Genomic DNA, 19,996 nt, shown 5'->3' on the forward strand with positions numbered 1-19,996 from the left:
GATTTCTTCTCCGTTGTCTCAACAGCGGTTAGGGCTTCGATGCCTCATATAGATACATTCGAAACCCAGCTTCCTGAAGAGGTGTGTTACTGACTTCACTATTTCGCCATTTGTTAGGACATGAGCAGGAATGGCTTGGCAGGTGTGTTCTACGTGGTGTTTTGCTTTGGCAACAGTAAAGCTTCGTAATATATGTTCAGTTGAAAGTCTGATCTAGCTACACACGCAACTACCATAGGTGCCCGAGAATGAACATGTATATGCTCTTTATTTCTGTTGTATGGATTGCATCGAGGATCTTATATATATACCCTTCATGTGGTTATGTGCCTCAAATCGTGATGTTCCCAAACCTAGGCTGGCTGGCAAGTCTTGGTGCTATCAAATTGCGTGTTTGCCCTCTTTAACTTGAACTATATTTTCTATTTGTACTACTGCCATAAGAAACAGTTCATTTATCCGTTCCCCTATGATTCTGCAGCTCGTAGACAAGTTTATTAATTAGTACAGAAGTGGACAGACTATGTGGGAGAAAAAGCCCAATCAAGAGGGTATTGCTTTACTCATGAATAGAAATGGTATAGATAGCTACCTCTGTATGGCAGATGACTAGAATCCGTCATTATTCTCAAGTTCCACCAAAGAAGGTCGGGGTCAGACAGCAAACTCGAACAGTGCAACCATTGCCCAGGGACTGTCTCCCGAAGAGTGATATCCAACCGTGGAAGATTGAAGGAAAGCCTCACCGCATCGGTAGCCAGAGGAAGACCACTTTACTGAATTGGTATATAAACCCTACAGAGACCGAATATTAAATCATATCCGAGAGAGTATCATAAAGAAAGGCAATCTACGGACTATAGATCGATGCAATAGAATTCGTGCCAGTCAAAAATTGCTTAGTAAACCGCGGGATGAGCGCCCGGGGCACCTTGAACCTCCCGCCACCGTATCAAACAGCACACCATTGTCCACAGCTACGGACACTGGGCTTCATCGTAACCCCAACAGTTTTGCGGCAATTACCTGGAATCAATCACCCAGGGCTTCTTTTCTTTCGATTAGCCTCATCCATTGAGCCCCAATCCACGACCCCCCAAACCTAGCTCACCACCCACCATGAGCTTCCTCTCCCGCGTGGTCACTTTCTTCGGCCTCATCCTGCTGGTTCATGCGTAAGCTTTCCAAACCATGATCTCAACAACTGTCTTAATTTGGCGCCAATCAAGCTAACAATCCCTTCTGCAGAGGCTATTCCGCCCACGAACACACTGTCCTCTCCAGCAACATCGCATCGACCACCCTCCCGCAAGATATCATCCTTGAAACCCTTGTTTCCGTTCTTGTTGTCTCAGTGGGACTAGTATTGAGCGCACAAAAATTGAAACCCATTAGTTGGCGCGAATGGGCGGGTGAGATCGAACGGAATGGCGGAGCGCGCAACCCGTATCTGAGTCTCGAGGAGCGGTATGGATTCTGGGATATTCGGGTGAGTCTTTTTAGGCATTTACATGGATGTGTACCTTATCGGGGCTACATGCACTTCTGATCTCCCTCTATCGTTGGACATATATCATTCTTTTGGGCAAGGATTATCAAACGCTGACATTTGGGAATATACAGGCCAAGAGGAAGGAATTTGCGGACTGGGTTCGTGGACAGGATGTGTCGATCAAGGAGTGATTGCTGGGTATTAAGTTTGTGGTCATGTGCAACAGTGGAGGCGAGTTGTATGATATGCATGACGGCGAGGGAGTTCAATTTTCAATTGAGACGCTCGGCTTGTTGGTTATGACTTACTTTGATACCAACGTGCTCATATTTCCTATGAAGGGTAATTCATGGCACACTACGGAGTACGGAGTATGGCGATGTAGTGGCGAAAAATCCCCATTCTGATACAATACAATTGACAGGTGATGGAGAGATTGCATAGGCATACCATTAGTACGCCTGGCTGCTTGTGACCTGGAAAAGTGGGCTCACTGCCACATGAAGACACTTTTTGCACACACGATTTACATTCTTGCGCCACTCGGCCATGGCATACCAATGTTTAGTTCTAGGCCATCCACGACTTTGCCTTAATTTGTCTCAAATCAGCCATTAAGCAAGGAGGCAGTCTGGCTTGCCGTCTGCGCATCCAGGCAAGCTTAATTGAGAACTGTCGGAGAATGCTTGGCTTGGCACGAAAGATCACTTGTTGAGATGATCGTCTATTCCTACTGACTCTACGGAGTACGGAGTACTGACTATCAAGAGGCAAGTCGAGAGCGAGGTAAACCCCGAAACCATTATACGTCCTCCGGAGTACTGCATACGTGTTTATATCATACAGCTAGGTGTACTTCGTACAACTCAATCATACAGTATGCATATCAATAGTCCTACCTGTCCAGCCGGTCGGAAGAGAACAATCAAGCTTAAAGGAACCACACGGACGCCATACGAGCATATAACAGCCCCGAACCTTCTTTCTCTCTGCAGGGGTATGCTTCCAGGGGTCATTCCCTCTGATCTATACGGAGTACATAGAGGAAGTGCGAGATTCAAGTCAAGATCGACACTGGGGGGAAAAATCAAAATATCATACTTAGAATGAAGTATACCGAGCCGTCCCCCGTATTATGTACTTGAACAGATCCACCTTGGGTGATCTGAGGGTCGAAGTTGGGACGTCAGAAGTACGAGGTCCCTCGATAAATCATTTCTTGTAGGAGACACCTGAAATTCGAGCAATTTGAAGTATCACACCCTTGCATTGATAAAATAATAATATCGAGTACGAAGTTAAGAAAAAAAAAGAAAACGGTGAATACGGAGTGGTCGTTGGAATAGCTGATTGGACAACAAACCGAACAAGGTGATGTCTCACTTGGCCGGTTCGACTTGCTTAGCCCCAAGACACGTCGGATCGCGCCATTTGGGGCCCAATGGAAGTATCGAGATATTAATAACTTACACCCTACAGCTATATATGGCTTGTATTGATCCATATTAGAGGGGGCTGGCATAACGACTGGACCGCTTCAAAAGGGACTCGTATGCCTCCACGCGGTCAGCCAACCTTTTTACGCAGATGTAACTTCGGCAAGTTTTCAGGCGACTGAATGTTGAGTTTTTGAGACATTATTTCCATTGTTATTGTTATAATTACTTACCATACGAGTGGTCAGACGCGACTAAATTGGCTAGTGTTTAGTGCATATCGCTGTCAAATCTGCCAACTTGTACAACACATTCCTTTGTGGATTTGAGGAGCGCATTTCATAGGCGGCAACCATATTTCCCATGAAACATTATAGAGGCGAATGATTTTTAGAAACACAGAGTACACAGTAGACTACTCCGTATAGAAGCCAGCAAATATACCTGCCAGCTTACGATGGACACGGCAGCCCGGTGTGACCCCAGAAATAGAACTGCAAGACCTTGCAGATCCCAGGCGCTAGATCCAGACTTCGATCGCTGACTGGAACGGCGTCTCCATTCCCAAGCCACTCACGGCTGATGGCGTGCACTAAAAGGTACTCTGAGACAATATAACACGACTGTTTCCCCGGACAACCAATGCCTTATAACCCCTCTCGCCTTTCATTTTTGGGTCTTCCTTCTCTTTTTCTCTACACGTTCTCCGGATCTATCTAATATCCATACATTAATACATCTACCAATAATCTCTAATTCCTCAGTCAAGATGCGTTTCTCTATCGTCTTCACCACTCTTTCGGCCATCGCCTTGGTCAATGCCCAGACCAGTGCATCCGTTGAGGTCGAGGTAAGAAACAACAAAACAACCCATCTCAGTGTATCATTGACTAACTCATCCAACAGACTGTCGACAACCCTGCCACCCAGTTTTTGACCCAGACAAACTCCCTCGGTGTTGTGACAGGCCAACCCGTTGCTGTCACCACCCAACCCGCCGTCGTCACCAGCCAGGCTGCCGCTGTGACCTCGCAGGAGCCCGCCGCTTCCATCCCCGCTGGTCTGACCTCCCCTGTTGCCGGCCCTGGTGCCACCCAGACCACCCAGACCACACTATCCACCGTCTCCAGCAGTGCTGCTACCGGCTCCTCGTCTGCTGCTTCTGCTTCTGCTACTGGCACCGAAACATCGGCCTCCACCTCCAAGCCCACTGGTGCTACCACTGGCACTACCTCAGCCGCCTCATCATCCTCTTCCTCTTCCTCATCCTCATCCTCTTCAGACTCCTCCAGCAGCTCTGCGGCTAGCTCTTCTGCTGGCGCTTCCAGCTCAGCCTCTACCGGTGGTGCTGCCATCGCCACTGCTGGCCCTGTTGGTCTCGGCATGGTTGCCGGTGCGGCACTCGTTGCTTTCCTGTAAGCGAACTGAGAACTTACAACTAGGCCATGGCACAATCCTGCCTACTGCATCTTGAGATGCCTACTTCGGCTGAATGTATGTGGCAGGGTTTGGGCTTGGTCAGTCAGTCATGTTGATCCACCATCTGGATCAATGGGAACGAGGGACATGAAAACACGAGCATTGATTATCTTCTTTGGGTTTTAACGTTGTATCTTCCAGGTTTATCATGGAACTTGTAATTCTTTATCAATGGGCAGGGAATTGGTTTGTGTTCACCGCGTTTGTTCTAAGACGCATACCCACGGCGCACCTGTTTCCCAGTTCCTTCTTGTTTTCCCCCTCTTTTTCTCTATCCTTATGATTAACCTAATCAACCCTTGGGTAAATACGAGACTTACTTCCATAAAAACGTAAAAACGTACAAACGTAGCATGCATGTTGTGTTGTGTGTTCTTTGGGCTGTTCAGCCAGGGGTTCAAGTCCACTGGTCATCTCCTACAAAGGCCTCGAGTGCTACCATGAATAAGCTGAATAAGCTCTAGGACATTTTGAGTGCCATGATACTAAAAAAACTAGATGTTTGATATGCTCATGCTGGATCTGTTATTGCCGCAGGCAGGTATCTCACTCACCTAGTGTATACCCCAATGTAGATATAGTTATGATACCGAACCCTGCAAAAAACTATAGGTATACATAGTATCACATGTCTTAATTTGATTTCTCTATTTCTCTTCGCTGGTTCCGACAGGATTTAAGTTTCCTCTATATGATAGCACGTATAGCCGTTTCCCTCTCACAGCCTTACTATGTGATGTTTAGGCTGCCAGGGGCTTCTTCATTCCAAATGAGATATCTCAGAATAAACCGATATCCGTTTGATATCCTTTAACATCCTAGCTGCTTGCAATCATGTTTCCTCAAATACTCCGCAGCAAGGGCTGTTGTAAGGATGGGAGTGAGACATAGGGCAACCCAACCCAAAGAGGTAACATTAGTTACGCGCAGATGACGCGACGAGTGCCACGTGACGGACGCGCTACCGAAAAGGTTAGTGCGACCTCCACTCAAAACAAACCGTCGACGAAGTAACCATCTCTTATCATTGTGATTGTGATCATTGTGCTTCCACTGGCCCGGATCACCTTCTAAACTTGGATATTTCTCCAGCTGGGGTTCCCCTCATATTTTGATCCTATTAGTACAATCAAAAAGCTTCAATATGGTAGGTCATCCCTACTCAAGTCATTGACATCACCGGTTTCCCAGCAACCAGTGTATGCTTGGGATTTCTGTATCTGACATGGGTGTTAGCCGTCCAATCTGCGCCGGCTAGCTGCCGACCATGCCGCCTTACACCGCGATATGCCGCCGTATTATCTACAGCCATCAGACACCGATGATCTATCACAACTGACAATCCTTCTAACGGGCCCCGCAGGCACGCCTTTTTCACAAGGATTATGGGAGCTTCATCTTAAGATGCCCAATGACTATCCAAAGAGCCCACCCAAGGCTACTTTCAAAACGAGAATATGGCATCCTAATATGGAGGAGCTCACTGGGGCTGTTTGTGTGGATACCCTCAAGCGGGACTGGCAGCCCAACCTCACCCTTCGCGATGTACTGGTGGTATGTCAAATTGAAGGGTCACCAATACAGTGCGATGTTAAGTTGAGCTAATGAAGTTTCATATATCAGACAATCTCATGTCTTCTTATCTACCCTAACCCCGACTCCGCCCTTAATGCCTCTGCGGGCGCTCTCATGCAAGAGAACTATGAGGCCTTTGCACACCAAGCCAAGCTTATGACCTCTATCCATGCTCCAATCCCGCCCCACTTGAAAGATGCAGTGACCGAAGCAAAACTTCGGGGCGAGGAAGCGGGGACAAAATTAGAAGACAAAGAAGACGACACAATCCTACCCCACCCCGGGAAACAAGCATTCACCCATACCATCCATGCGAAGAAATCAACCCGTAGGACCACTCCATTCGAAAATCCACCACAGTCCTCATCTCATTCCTTTGCTCAACTCTCCCCGCCCCCGACAGACGAAACCATGAGCGACAGTGAAAATGACGACTCTGCTAGCGCAAGCAAAGAGAATAACCCGTCACTTTCTCCCTCTCCCGTCTACTTCGCACCCCCAAGTCCCCGCAAGGGCAAGCGTCCTCTCTCTGTACTGTCAATTCCATACCAGGCAGACTCCGATTCGGACATGATGCTGGTCGATCAGGACTCCGATAATGAAACCCCCGCCATGACACCCAATGAACAAAATATCAGCGCGAACACACGATCACGTACATCATCACCACTACGGAAAATGCCCAAGCTTTCCCTCGTCTCTGGGAGTATCAACTCCCCAGGTCGTCTCCGCGATGAGATGCCTATATTCGAAGACATCCCTCAGCTGCCGATGCAAGATTCTTTGCGCCGACTGAGCGGTGATGGCAAAGAGAACCGGGGCTCCGCAACTGCACGCGGATCAAAAGCAAAGCGCGAGCTTTCCCCGATGAAGACATTGAATGGCCCTGCTCCTCTTAGCCCGGCACATGCTCAACTCCCTCGGCCAGCATTATCATCTCTTCCAATCTCCTCTTCGGGTATCCATAAGAAGAAAGCCATCAGCGGGCTGCACAAGCGCCTGACCGTCAATACAAAGCCCCGCATTGGTATCCGCCGGTTATGAGAACAATCCATATCTGAGAGTTGTCGAAGATTTCTCCAAGTTGGAGTTTTGGACAACTTCTTGCTTTGCATTGTCACGCCCCCCTTTCATTTCGCGATGTCGCATTTGATCAACGATTCTTTGTCATCTGCTGATCCCACCATTTTTTTTAAACAAAATCTTTCCTCCCCGCTAGCGACTTTTCTTGATACCCTTGATAGTCCGTTGATTTCAACCGGACTTGCAGATTGCATGGAGCGAGGAGCCAGGAGATCCGAATGAACTGCATTGCATCATGGGCTGGTGGCCCTGAAATTTGATCGACTTTAGCTTTGGCTTTCACAACATATCTGTCCTTCAGGAGTTTACATATGGATTTGCATGGGCCTACGTGGCTTTTTTCACTATCTTATTCCTTCCATCTTCGATAATGTAGTGTCACACATGTCGAGATCACGCCTTAAGACGACAAGCTCGTCGGTGAATTCAAATTCTTCCGTTTTCAACCAAAGCCGCCTGTAACTTGTATCGAGTACGCTGACTCTTTACACAAATGAGCCTGATGAGACTTTGTATTGTCATCTCTGTTCAATGTAAAGCTCTGGTTTAGATCCATCTCGTTGTTTCATTATGCATAGATTCTGGCTGAGTCCTCCAGCCCAGAGAGACGAAGCAAGCTCAATCTTAAAGTGAAGCACAGGTCTTGCCCACATGAACCCATCTAGCTCGATACACTACCAACTGTTAATACTAATTCTACATCCTTATATGGTGAGATTTCCGAGGTCATCCCCAAACGAGGTCGTCAGTGACCCTAACTACATATAGATATTCATGTAGCTATCAAGGTACATGGCTTGTTAGTGCACGCAGCCAGGAATGTATAAATTTGTAATACCATAGATTAATGGAAGAGTTCTCTGGGACTATTCAGCTGCAAGGTCCTTCTCGCCAAGGTTCCAGACATCCTCAGAGGAACGAGGAACACGCTGCTGAAAGAAAAGACAAGCTCCGGCACTAAGAAATTCCCCCAGGTTCAACTAAAATGCTCAAAAACAAAGACAAAGAACCGCTTCGCGCATATAACAGGATAAGTATAGGAATCCCAGGACACGTTGGAAAGATAATGGGGTAGAATTTGGGATAATTGGATAAAGCCACCGAGAAAAGAGTAAGGAACAAGATATTCCGATAATGATATGTTCGATCCGCGTCGGGATGGGATTATGTCCGTAGGTGCACATTGAGTCGCAGCAAATTTTGCATGAGCAAAGAATCTGCAGGGTGGGCATGAAAGAATATAATCCAGGGAAGAAAAAGCATCAGGTTTGAGACCTCTACAGGGCGTAGGGGTTCACAGACCGAACAGTGAGGCATCTGGAGAAGAAGTTAGCAGTTAGTTGGGGGTTCTGATACTAGCGAACAGCCAGTTCAATTGGAATACGTACGGGGGACTCTTGCTCAGATCAGTCTTCAGGATAATAGGAACACGGGTCATCTCGGTGACATCCTGAATGAACTCTCCATCCACCTCGCGCAGCTTGAACAAGTTCAAGTACTTCTCCTTGTTTGTCAATTTGTTCTCGGGTGCATCCCCGGTGCCGGAAGCAATCTTGGGATCCGAACGAGTACGGTGGGGCCCCTGCTGGTGGTGGCCGTTGCGTGTAGGCGACGGTGGCATGCTCTGGGTGGAACGGTCGGCGGAGTTGAGCGACACACCGGCTGCCATTTCAGTGATATCGTCCACATCTTCATCATCGTCGAAGAGGGCATCGACATCGTCGGCAGACATTGTGCCGGTCTCAGTTTGCTTGCGCATGGCTTCATCACGCTCCCTGGCCCGCTCTCTGGCAGCTTCAGCCTCGCGAGCGGCAGCTGCGGCCTGGGCAGCGCGGGAGTTCCCAGGCTTGGGACGTTCATCCTCCGGAATGTATGCAGATGATGGAACGCCCTTCTCCCAGTACAACTCGAGGATACGACGGTCCTTACGGTACTCAGCCTTCTTGAGAGGTAGTTGATCGCAGTGCACACGCTTTTCGAAGCCGTATTCCGGGATAAGAACGTCAAAGGCAGACTCGTAAACGCAGAGTACAATACCCTCGCTGATGAGATCGCCACCAATCTCGCGACTCTTGCGGTCCATTTTACGGCAGGCCTCGATGTGCACACTTTGTTCCTGGGCATTGAGAGCCGAATCCTTCTTGTTGTTGCAAAGGTCAGCAGTCTTGCTCAGTGACTCGATATCATCATTGAACTCCACAGTGCCCCCTGAGAGCACGGCCTCAAGTTGTCGGTGCACAATGATATCGGTGTAGCGTCGAGAAGGGTTGGTGAAGTGGGTGTAGGCAGGCACGTTGAGCATGTAGTGCTGGCGCATTTCATCTGAAGTGCCACTACTGACAAAGTACTTTGCACGTTGCATGGCCTTGGCAAGAAGAGTTTCCATACCCTGCACAAGTGTCAATATAAATACACCATCAAAGAAACTGGAAAAGTACTTACCTTGCGAATATCTACATCCTGGACCTTGCAAAGAGAGCTCTGAAGACTGCCGCTGCTGCTCGAGTCGATCTCGAAGCCAAGGCGGTTCATCCGCTCAACAAACTGTGTAAGGCGACGAGGGTTCGGCGAGAACTGACGGCGCAAGAATGCTTTCTCGGGCATAGCACTAACAAGCTTACGAGCAACGAAGTAGTTCGCCTGGTGGCTTAGCTCCTCAACAAGTTCATGTGCTGGGGTTGAATCGAAGATGTTGTACTCGACTGGCACATTCTCATCATCGAGCTGCTGAAGTAGACGCTGAACGGGGACATTTGACACACGGTTACCGAAACGGGCTTCGCGGAACTTTCCGACAGTGTTCTGCGTTTACTGTTAGCATGAATGTAAAGGAAAATACGAACAGTGGGCCCGGTAGCAACTTACATGCAACAAGCGGAGGCTGTCTGCAGAAATGCCACTAGTATTGACATCGGGCTTGCCTTGAACAAGTGCATTGACCTGTTCATAGTCAAGACGGGCGGCGCTCTTGATAACACCCTTGCCGATCCAGACGTCTTCATCCACCACACCGGTAGCAGAGTTGGCCTTGAAGACTACACTGACTGTGAGGCGATCCTCTCCGGGGATTAGGGAGCAAAGCTCAGTGGAAACACGAGTAGGCAACATGTTCATGATCCGGTCGACCAGATAGACCGCGGTGCCGCGTTTTTTGGCCTCACGGTCCACCAGAGAATTAGCCTTGACGAAGTGAGCAATGTCGGCCACGTGAACGCCAATTTCGACCTTGCCATCAGTAAGCGTCTTGACATGGAACGCATCCTCGAGGGACTTGCTGTCGGCGGGGTCAATCGTAAAGATGGTCTCTTCACGGAAGTCTCGTCTCGAAGCCAAGGCGTCACCCTCGCTAGAGATAGCCCAGTCCTCCCAGCCAATGCTCTTCAGCACAGCATCCGAGAAGTCATCGGAACCGAAGTTATTGTCGCGCAGCAGGGCATCTGTCTCAACCCGTAGGTCACCCATCTCTCCGAGTTGCTCAACGAGCGTACCAAAGGGGTGCAGGGAGGTGATAGGCCACCTCTTGATAGAAGCAACAAAGATTCGGTTGGCGTAGTCCTGGTGCTTCTCAACGAAGTCCCGAGGTGCCTGCTCTGTTGGGATAGCGATAAGGGGGACACGCTTGTCAGTGGGCTTGAACCAAACAATCTTCGGCTTGTCCTGGTGACGATCATTGTGGGAACGACCATGGGCGCCGTCTCTGGCTTGCCGCTCGGCCTCCTGCTTCTCCTTTGTAGCCTGACTGCTGGGCCGCAACAGACCCAAGGTTCCGGAGAACATCTGGCCTGCAACACGCTCGATGACTGCAACAACGTGGCCGGCATACAGAGGCTTTTGCTCGTCGCTGATTTCATCTTCTTCACATAGAAGGAGGCTCTGACCTTCAACCTCGACGTCGTCATTCTTCTTTTGGGTGGGACGCTGGCGCAGGCTACCACGGCGGCGGATGCTTCCATCCGGACCCACTTCCTGTCTATCGCCAGTGGAATCGGAGCGACCAAGCTTGTCGTTTCCAGCATTGCTGTTAGACCGGGCATCAGTGATATCCTTGCGCTTCTTTTTCTCCTCCTTTTCTTTCTTTTGGCCCCACACCTCATCGACATCAAGAAGTTCAATTGCGACAAAGTCACCCTCAAGGGCGCGATTACGATCCTTGCTACCGCAAATGAAGATGTCGGCATCGAGATCGTCAGTAGTAACATAAGCATCAGAACGATTTTTCTTGTTGACGCGCAAAACACCAGCGACCAACTGTCCATTGCTAAGAAGTGCAGGCAAATTTGCCTGAGGAAGGTAAGGAGTGAAGAGAGTCTTTCGCTGTTGCTGTTGCTGTTGCTGCTGAACAGAAATCTGCGGTGGAGCATGCTGGCTTGCCTGTAGACCGCCCAAGCCTTGACCATTCTGCTGCTGAAGCGCTTGCAACTGGGCCAGCTGGAGTGGGTTCAGTTGCTGGTTGCCGAACATTTGGGGTGCCATCATGACTTGACCCTGGGGAAGTTGGATAAGCTGGGGCTGGCCAATTTGAGGCTGACCGCCATATTGGAACTGGCCGATGGAGCCCATAGACTGGTTCATAGAACCCCGCGAGCGGTGACCAGGCTGGAATCCACCCTGCTGCTGACCGACAGGCCTCTGCTGATCCTGACCCTGGTTTTGGTTGTTAGGCTGGCGCCAGTTGCCCTCGAAATTTCGCGAGGACGACCGGGCATGACCAGACTGGCTGGCCCGTCGTTGGTTATCGGGTTGACCCGTTGATGACTCACTGGCCTGAGGGAACTGGAAGCCACCCGCGCCGCGACCAGAGATGGAAGCCCGGTTACCACCGATAGCCATCGATTGGCTGCGGCCATGACCGCCAGCTCGTATGTTTCCGGCCCGTTGGAAGGCGGGTCCTTGAGGCGCGGGAGGAGTACTGGATGCGGGCTTATCATCTGAGGAGGACTGGTTATCAGAACCGCCTGCACCAGGGGCAGGAGCAGGGAACTGGAATCCCGAAGCTGTTCTCTTCTGCTGGGCTAGCTCAGCGGCCTTTTTGGCCTCAGGAAGAGCAAGCGAGTGGCGGCGCTGGTGACCACCGCCTGGAGGACCTCCACGTCCACGCCCATGGTTGCTATTCTCATTCTTATGGTTGTTCTGGTTATAATCGGCGTATCCTGATGCACCGGAAGACGGGGCAGGAGGTGGGCCCATAGGAAGACCGGGAAGAGCAGACTGGTTGCGACGATGCGAATGTTGATTTGGTGCATTCATCGATAAACCAAGCTGCTGCTGTCCGCCCTGCGGGAATTGGAATGCATTGACTTGCTGTGGGGAAACACCGCCCATGGAGGCACCTGGTTGAAACGAGGGCACCTGGCCCAGTTGCTGGGGCTGCAACAGCCCCATGTTAACGTATTGTTGGTGTGTCGCAGCAATTTGTTGCTGTTGCTGCTGGAGCAACTCAATTTGTTGTTGGATGGCCAATTGTTCCACTAAAAGCAAGTCCACGTTAGCTCGTATGATAGCACTGGGGTATTATACCAGCCGGTCACGAGGGCAGTCACGTACTCATCAGCGGGGTGAGCTCAGACGGACTTCTCCGATGAGCAATATGGAACTTGCGTCCACCGGGACCTTGAGGCCCGGATTGGTTTTGTTGATCCATGATCCCAAATGACAAAAGCTGGCAATTACTGTAGAGTGTAATATGTGTGTTGGCGGGATGGATCCGGCGACAGGAGAGACTGGTACTGCGCCAAAAGGCAAATGAGCCAAGCAAGATGGATCACAAGCCGACCAAAAGGAGTTTGTATGTGCGGATTGTGGGTTTCAATATGTGATTTATCCTAGAAAGTGATAAAGAGTGGATCAGTAAAGGTGAGAACTGACAGAGGAAGTATGGAAGAGCATGAAGGGGAAGGGAGAAAGGCGATTTCAGAATGCATGAGAAGTATAACCCCGAAGGCAAGGGCGGACAAAATAAAAGCTTTGACTTCAGGGGGGGGAAAGAAGTGGATTTGACAATGACCTCACAGATCAAACCACTCAAAATGTGGTAAGGGCAATCGAAGCCGGGCAAAGCTTCCAAAAGATAATGCATGGGCGAGATGGCGGTCTTCTTACCTGCAAGATGGAGCTAGTGACGACCTCCGAACCCTAGCATTCCAAAATGACGTCTGCAGAGTCCAACGTGGGATGGTCGTTTTTTTTTTGTTACAAATCCAAGCGGTGACAAAGCAGCAACCGAAGGATCGAAGGTAGAGATTGAGGCAATTGTATGTTCAAGGCACACTTGGATTGAGCAATGCCGTAGCAACACGGAGGAAGCTTCGAACAAGACTTGGAAGGACCGAGGGGATGGAGTTGCGCTGGAAAGCACACCTGCAACCGACAAAAGTGGGAAATTCAACTTAAAGCACCTTGACAGAGGACCGGGTTAGACTTTTAGTGAAAAATCAAGCCGATGAAACGAGCTTGTGTCCAAGGGGATTCCCAAGTTCTAAAGCAGGGAATCAGAATAGACCCCCGAAGAGAATGACAGTAAATACTGAAATTGGAGGGAAGGATAGAATAGACGATGAAATCATCGACTGATTCGACTCGAAGGAGCGATGGTGGGGGGGGAAGAAGAGAGGGATGGGATAAGAACAGAGGGAGGGGGAAAGGAGAAGAAGAAAGGTGATGCTGGAGATACAAAGAGGTGTGGGGAGAGGGCCATCCGTACAGAAAGAACAGGGTTGGTTCGGAAATGACCGAACGGTGTTTTATTACCAAGTTAAGCGCAATAATCCTGGGGAGGATCATGTAAATACCCTGACCGTTATCCGCCATACTCCGTCCGATCAGGATCCGTGGATGATCGCCATGGCTACCACTTCATCATCCTGATGCATCCGTCAAACTAATTCGAGTCCCTCGTTTGGGGGTCATCATTGGAGAGTGCAACCCAAATGAGTATCAGGGAACCCGATCTGCCTGACTGAAGCAATCCTTCTCAGCATAAAATACAGAACCTACTATGTACAGAACAACTAGTGGTGAGCTGGCTGTTTTTAGGACCCATTAAGCTAACGGTGTCGGTTGGGATTAACATGAAAAAGCACAAAAGCTTGGTAGGCAGCTCAAATGTAGGAATGATACTGGGGAAAATCCTCTTCTTTTTAAAGAAATCGATTTCCCTTGAACAATCTCTTTCTATATACCCTGTCCATGTCAAAATGAATGATGCTCACCATGATGTAAACGATGTCAAGGCTTCCAGACGGGAGTGCACCAGGGAACCGGAAGGTCGTGGGTCTTGCTGACTCATCCTTAGGGGCTCCAGGGCTTTCTTAGCAGCGAAATATACCTGATGTACTGCCAGTAGAACATTTACCAGCTATATTGAGTACGGACGGTCTCCATTATTTCCAATTGATTTTGTCGGGTCCATATTCCAACTTTCTGGGGCCTTGATACCAAGGCATCCTGAAAAGCCAAAGCTTACCAAGGTTATATTGCGAACATACCCGTGGACGTTGTAGCGTGACCGATTTACTACAAAACAACAAGGCGGTGATGAGAAGGCGGTGAGGGGGACGTTTTGAACTTCGGAGGTCTGTACATGTCTGTAGGTCATTTAGTTTCTTTGGATCTAAGATAAAGAATCTAAAGGCCGTGAAAGGTTTTTGAGGATAAAAGGTATGTTAAGCGATTGAAGCGCTTATTGGGTGATTACACAACGGAGCTAGGCGCTTGCTTTTGTTTGTGCCCCTCGGAGGCTACATGCTAATCTCAACCTTTCGACAGCTTCGATATCCATGGACCCTCCGTTCTCCGAGTTTTGACGCGCTAACGTCAAATTCTCTACTCGCTGGACACTGCATTTACTATTTCACCGCCTATTTTCTACCACAAGGACTTTCGTGCTGTCGTCCAACCTCCCACGGTGCCGTGCTACCATTTCCGAGTTCAGATTGATACACAAGCTTTATCAATCGCGAAGCTCACTTGACTCTGGGAATTGTTCTCAAACCAACTCACTTCTGAACCCCTCTGGTGATCGATATGGTCTCAGTTAATTGACCTCTCACACTCACATGATTTTTCTCTTCGCTCTTTCCACATTCTAGTCGTCCCAACACCGGCCACCTTCCCTCACGCCCTCTACTTGCCGCAACCTTGAGCCCACATCATACAATTCGAAGCAAACATTTGCTTTGCTCCGATTTTAAAATCAACCATGACGCGGTACAGGAACCATGTCCCGCCTTTGGACAGCCCATCGAAGCAGCTTCTGCTCGACCTTGTTCGCGACCTCGAGCAAGTCAAGCTTTTTGATGCCGATCTGAGAAAGGTACACGAATATGAGCGCAAGTCCTTCTATGAAAATCTCGACCGGATCGACCGCGAACGCGAAGCTGTCCACACAGCCGCCCTCGACGAGGCTGCCGCTTTCCACGACCGCGTCCGCGAGGAGGCAGAGACAACCCTGAAGGACCACCTTCGCGCCGAGGAGGAAGAACGTATGCGGAAGGAAGAGGCAGCTCGCAAAGAAAAAGAACGAATTGAACGCGAGAAGGCAGAGAAATTACGACTGGAACAAGAAGCAGCCGCGCGTGCGGAGGCCGTACGCCAAGCAAAGGAACAGGCCGTGAAGAAGGCCCAAGAAGAGGAGGCCAAGAAGGCTGCCGCCGTTGAAGCCGCCCGCAAGGCCGCAATTGAAGAAAAGCTTCGCAAGGAACGCGAACAGGCCGAAGCTCAGAAGCGCAGGCAGGACGAGGACGCGAAGAAGGCGCAGCAAGAGGCCGACCAAAAAGCTCAAACTCAACAGCAGCAGCAATTCGGTGCTAGAAACCTTTCGGCTGAAGATATCCGCGTGCACCAGCGTTACGTTGAGTTACATAAAACATTAAAGGAAATGCGCAAGTGGTTGAAAGACACTAGCCAAGGCCAGCCTGCCCTCAAAACGACCATGGGAAATATGCGACGATCCATTAAGAAATCCGTTGGTCAGCTTCGATCTGGAACGGGTGCGAACAAACAACAGGTGAGAAATTCATCCCGCTTCCCAGTTGTGGTTGTTTGGACACTGACAATGGAAATGAACATTAGATTATTCAGCTCAAAGCCGAACTTGAAAAAGCTCTTGCATACCCAGAGCCAACTGTTGATATCCGGAAGTTTATCGCATTCCCGTCTGAGGAGATAGCAAAGTCCGAGAACAAGGTACCGGCAATGCTGATTTACGGATTAAACATTTTTGCAAAGAGCTTGGTGTCCTCCCTTCTGGCTGAGGCGTCCATCAAGCACTCTCACGCCGAGCCGATCGGCATCGTTGCCGCTCAGATCTTCTCCTTCGATATATTCACATACAAGGGCGTCCATATGTCAGATATCATGTGGGCCAAGTACCGTGTTGTATGCCCAGCCCTATGGGGCTTCACAGGCAATGACAAGACCGAGGGAGGTCGTCGTGTACTAGGCTGGTGGCGTTCTGCAGACACTGGCTCATGGGTCCCCGAACAAGCACACATGGACCGCATGACTGCACTCGGTGCTGGATATGCTGCTATGACTCTACGCAACTTTGCCAAATCGCCACGTCATAACCCATTCCCCAACACCATGTTCTGGTCCTCGCTTCACAAAATTCTTGCCATCCCACCAGCAGAATTACAGGAGACGCAGGTTGCGCTCCTCGCAGCATTGCTTCGGTCATCGGGCGAGAGGATCGTTGGTTTCTTTGGACAATATGGCCTCGCTCTTATGCATTATGCCATTGTCGACTTGCCCCGTAAGCTTGGGCGGGAAACTATGGCCGTGACCCAGCTGAGCACCCTTCGGGAAATCTATCTTAAGGAAAAGAATTTTGCGCTGTGATTTGGGCCGACGGGCGTTGGGGATTTTGCAATTTTTAGGAGGATACACAGGCCTCAGCAACAAGCTGGAGGAGATGTTAGGCACATCCTAACAGGCGTTTATTTTTTATTGTCCGACATACCCTCTACTACTCATGCCAGAAACACATTGTATGATAGAGCCTGCAACAAGGACTGAAGAATCAGATTCAACAGCAGAACACAGTAAAATACACAGTAAAATATCAGGATAACCTGTCCAGGTTGAACGAGATGTTTCACATGCCACGTGCCACCCTAGCATTCCTGGGGTCACTGAGCATTCTGACATCTGGCGGGTTAGCCCCTAACTGACACACCCAATGGCTGGTCCACTTTCCAGATCTGCCGATATGATAGCCAGTTTGTAGAACCACCCTCACGTACGGAGTACTCCGTACAACAATTCTCACCCTGCCTCAAGCCTCAGCCACCTAAAATGAAGACTACCAACCATCACGCCCTTAGTTCCACCCACTATATCGATGTTGTGCTGTGTCTCGCCTCCATATTATGTATTGAATTCTGTTTTCGCGTGTGGCTAACTGGGACAGTGCAATATCTATCAGAAATGTCTAGGTCATAAGGCTCTATGAAGGGTTAAGGCTGGCCACATCGCTCTATCATAAATCTTCAAGGCAAGATAGATTATTCTTGATTTCAGGCAACGGAAGTGCTTTGTATTGTACGATATAGGGACCTGGACCAGCCAAGTCTCTTTGGCAATCGTATACTCCGTACGGAGTACAGAGTATTGCATTGAGAAGATAAATATTTGCCCGTTTCGTAGTGAGGTTTGGTAAGGGTACCTTTCAAGGTTGTACATGCATAGTTCTACATCATAGACGGCAAACCCGGGGTCCCGGGCCAGGAGAAGAGCTGAGTAATATGGGGGATTTGACGTCAATTATCGACCAAGATTCAATACTTCGTACCACATAGGGTCGATAGTATACGGTGTATGCAAAGTAACAATGATTACACAGTAATTGCTGTGAAACTCTCGAACCTTATGATCTATCTCGAGTACTTCGGCCGCAAGGGACAAGATCAGGCAACGATGCACAAGCCGGGCCTCCGCATTATGTACTCCGTACCTAGGTATAGAGGCGTCAAATACATAGGAAGACCGGTCAATGAAACCCAAACCAGCCAGATTCCAATGAGCCACAGGAAATCCAGTTCCAACCAGAGTGCTCTGTGGTTCTTTTCTCCGAGGCGATCGCCTCAGATCGGCGAATGCGTGGGCGGTGTGGACCATCGAACACAATGCCTTTGCCATCCGATCGATTGCCCCGACGCTCTCCACATGGGGATCATTTCCAGGGATCAATCCAGATTGAACACCTAGGCTTTGTGAATGGATGCAAGTGACATCACGACTCCGAGCTGCGGCAAGGTCAACGGGTAGACGGCTCTTTGTCCTTGGCATTAACGTCCAGATTGCCAAAGGAACTCGGAAGGAAGTAGGATCTACTCCGTAGGGAGATTAGAGTCTTCAGATGAGAAGAAAGCAAAAACAATCAAGTGCCGTGTCACAAATTAAACTAAGTCACACCGGGTCTTACTCCGTACTCCGTACAGATCATATAAGTCCGACGAAAGTAATAATTGACTATAGAACAAAGCCATGCCCAATACGTACAGAAAGTCCAGACCTTTAAAGGAGTGTGTTTCATCCACGGGTCCAAGAATAGAATGGCCCATCCTAATTGGTAGTTAGCAAACCCCTAAACTCAGGGACTGGGGCTCCTCCACTTCAGAGTCCAAGACCCTGTCAGGGCCGAAACCCTTGCCATTTCCCCCCAATCTCCGGCAGCTCAACCTCCGGGTCTTTCTTCTTGGGTTTTCTGACGTACGTTCCTTTTCTTTAAAACCCATCACGCTCTTTTCATCCTCGCTTTTAGTTTTTGTTTTCCCCCCCTCTATACACTCTCTTCGGTTGATATCTCTCTCTTTATCGACCTTACAATGCGTGCCACCGCTCTCATTTCCCTCCTGCTGGCCGCCGCCCCGGCCCTGGTCTCCGCTAAGGGTACTCTGGGTTTCTCGCTCGGTAACAAGAACCCCGACGGTTCCTGCAAGTCTACCAGCGACTATGAAGCCGACTTCGATGCTCTGAAGGGCCTGTCCACTCTCGTCCGTACCTACTCCGGCACCGATTGTAAGACCCCTCAAAACATCCTGCCTGCTGCCAAGAACAAGGGCTTCAAGGTCGTCCTGGGCATGTGGTAAGTCTTCAATTCCCCTCGTCCCCATGTGGAACCCCTTTTGACATAGTATATTTTTCTCCCTCATAGGGTTGGCAAGCCCACCGATAAGAACAATCTGTTGGAGGAGCCTTCCTTCAAGGGCGATTGGGCCGCGATCCAGAAGGCCATCCCCGGCTATGAAGACGTCATTCACGCCATTACCGTTGGCTCCGAAACCCTCTACCGTGGTGACCTGACCGGACCCCAGCTCCACACCTACATCAGCCACGTGATGAAGAATGTTCCCGAGGGTGTTCTTGTCGGTACCGCTGAGAGCTGGAACAAGCTAGCTGATGGTACTGGTGATGCGCTCTTCACCCAGGAGCCCATTGTGACTTATGTGTAAGTGAAGATGACCGGAAGGCACATGTTAGCACTAAATGCTGACCTTTTTTCCAGCCTGGCCAACGCCTTCGCCTACTGGCAGGGTACTGCCGCCGACAAGGCCTACAAGACTTACTTCGACGACATGGTCGGCGCCATGGAGCACATCCAGAAGATTGCTGGTGATAACGCGAACAAGATCAACATTGTTACCGGCGAGACTGGCTGGCCCACCGATGGCGGTTCTGACTACGAGGATGCCAAGGCCGGTACCAAGAATGCTGAGAAGTTCTGGAAGACTGGTATCTGCGGCATGCTCGACTGGGGTGTTGATCTGTTCTACTTCGAGGCCTTCGACGAGGCCTGGAAGCCCGATACCATGGGTGATAACGGCGAGATGAAGGATGAGCAGCACTGGGGTCTCTTCGACGCGGACCGCAAGATCAAGTTCGACACCACCTGCCCCAAATAGACTGTGACTTTGTGAGCTTTGTTTGATCC

At 49.7% G+C, this 19,996-nt stretch overlaps 6 protein-coding genes across 6 annotated transcripts; 5 read left to right on the forward strand and 1 right to left on the reverse strand.

Annotated features, from left to right (window-relative positions):
• Window positions 1–1,119: 1,119 nt before the first annotated feature.
• On the forward strand, window positions 1,120–1,683 carry N7457_000641 (membrane magnesium transporter family protein; the record flags this gene model as incomplete). The annotated part of the gene is made up of 3 exons (XM_057171709.1): window positions 1,120–1,175; window positions 1,249–1,489; window positions 1,624–1,683. The coding sequence occupies 3 exons, from the start codon at window positions 1,120–1,122 to the stop codon at window positions 1,681–1,683; spliced, it is 357 nt and encodes a 118-aa protein (XP_057035612.1).
• Window positions 1,684–3,697: 2,014 nt separating this feature from the next.
• On the forward strand, window positions 3,698–4,347 carry N7457_000642 (putative GPI anchored protein; the record flags this gene model as incomplete). The annotated part of the gene is made up of 2 exons (XM_057171710.1): window positions 3,698–3,778; window positions 3,835–4,347. 2 exons carry the CDS (start codon window positions 3,698–3,700, stop codon window positions 4,345–4,347), a joined length of 594 nt encoding a protein of 197 aa, XP_057035613.1.
• A 1,204-nt stretch (window positions 4,348–5,551) lies between these two features.
• Window positions 5,552–7,026, forward strand: N7457_000643 (putative ubiquitin conjugating enzyme E2; the record flags this gene model as incomplete). Its single annotated transcript, XM_057171711.1, has 3 exons — window positions 5,552–5,554; window positions 5,644–5,961; window positions 6,031–7,026. 3 exons carry the CDS (start codon window positions 5,552–5,554, stop codon window positions 7,024–7,026), a joined length of 1,317 nt encoding a protein of 438 aa, XP_057035614.1.
• Window positions 7,027–8,342: 1,316 nt separating this feature from the next.
• On the reverse strand, window positions 8,343–12,706 carry ssdA (mRNA-binding translational repressor SSD1; the record flags this gene model as incomplete). The annotated part of the gene is made up of 5 exons (XM_057171712.1): window positions 8,343–8,382; window positions 8,454–9,454; window positions 9,508–9,867; window positions 9,931–12,533; window positions 12,610–12,706. The coding sequence occupies 5 exons, from the start codon at window positions 12,704–12,706 to the stop codon at window positions 8,343–8,345; spliced, it is 4,101 nt and encodes a 1,366-aa protein (XP_057035615.1).
• Window positions 12,707–15,262: 2,556 nt separating this feature from the next.
• On the forward strand, window positions 15,263–16,902 carry N7457_000645 (putative RNA export mediator Gle1; the record flags this gene model as incomplete). The annotated part of the gene is made up of 2 exons (XM_057171713.1): window positions 15,263–16,069; window positions 16,135–16,902. 2 exons carry the CDS (start codon window positions 15,263–15,265, stop codon window positions 16,900–16,902), a joined length of 1,575 nt encoding a protein of 524 aa, XP_057035616.1.
• A 1,988-nt stretch (window positions 16,903–18,890) lies between these two features.
• On the forward strand, window positions 18,891–19,967 carry bgt1 (1,3-beta-glucanosyltransferase Bgt1; the record flags this gene model as incomplete). The annotated part of the gene is made up of 3 exons (XM_057171714.1): window positions 18,891–19,150; window positions 19,220–19,513; window positions 19,571–19,967. 3 exons carry the CDS (start codon window positions 18,891–18,893, stop codon window positions 19,965–19,967), a joined length of 951 nt encoding a protein of 316 aa, XP_057035617.1.
• Window positions 19,968–19,996: the final 29 nt, after the last annotated feature.

This window comes from Penicillium paradoxum, assembly GCF_028828445.1.
Source record: "Penicillium paradoxum strain IBT 22861 chromosome Unknown utg000002l_segment0_segment0, whole genome shotgun sequence".
NCBI classification, from domain to species: domain Eukaryota; kingdom Fungi; phylum Ascomycota; class Eurotiomycetes; order Eurotiales; family Aspergillaceae; genus Penicillium; species Penicillium paradoxum.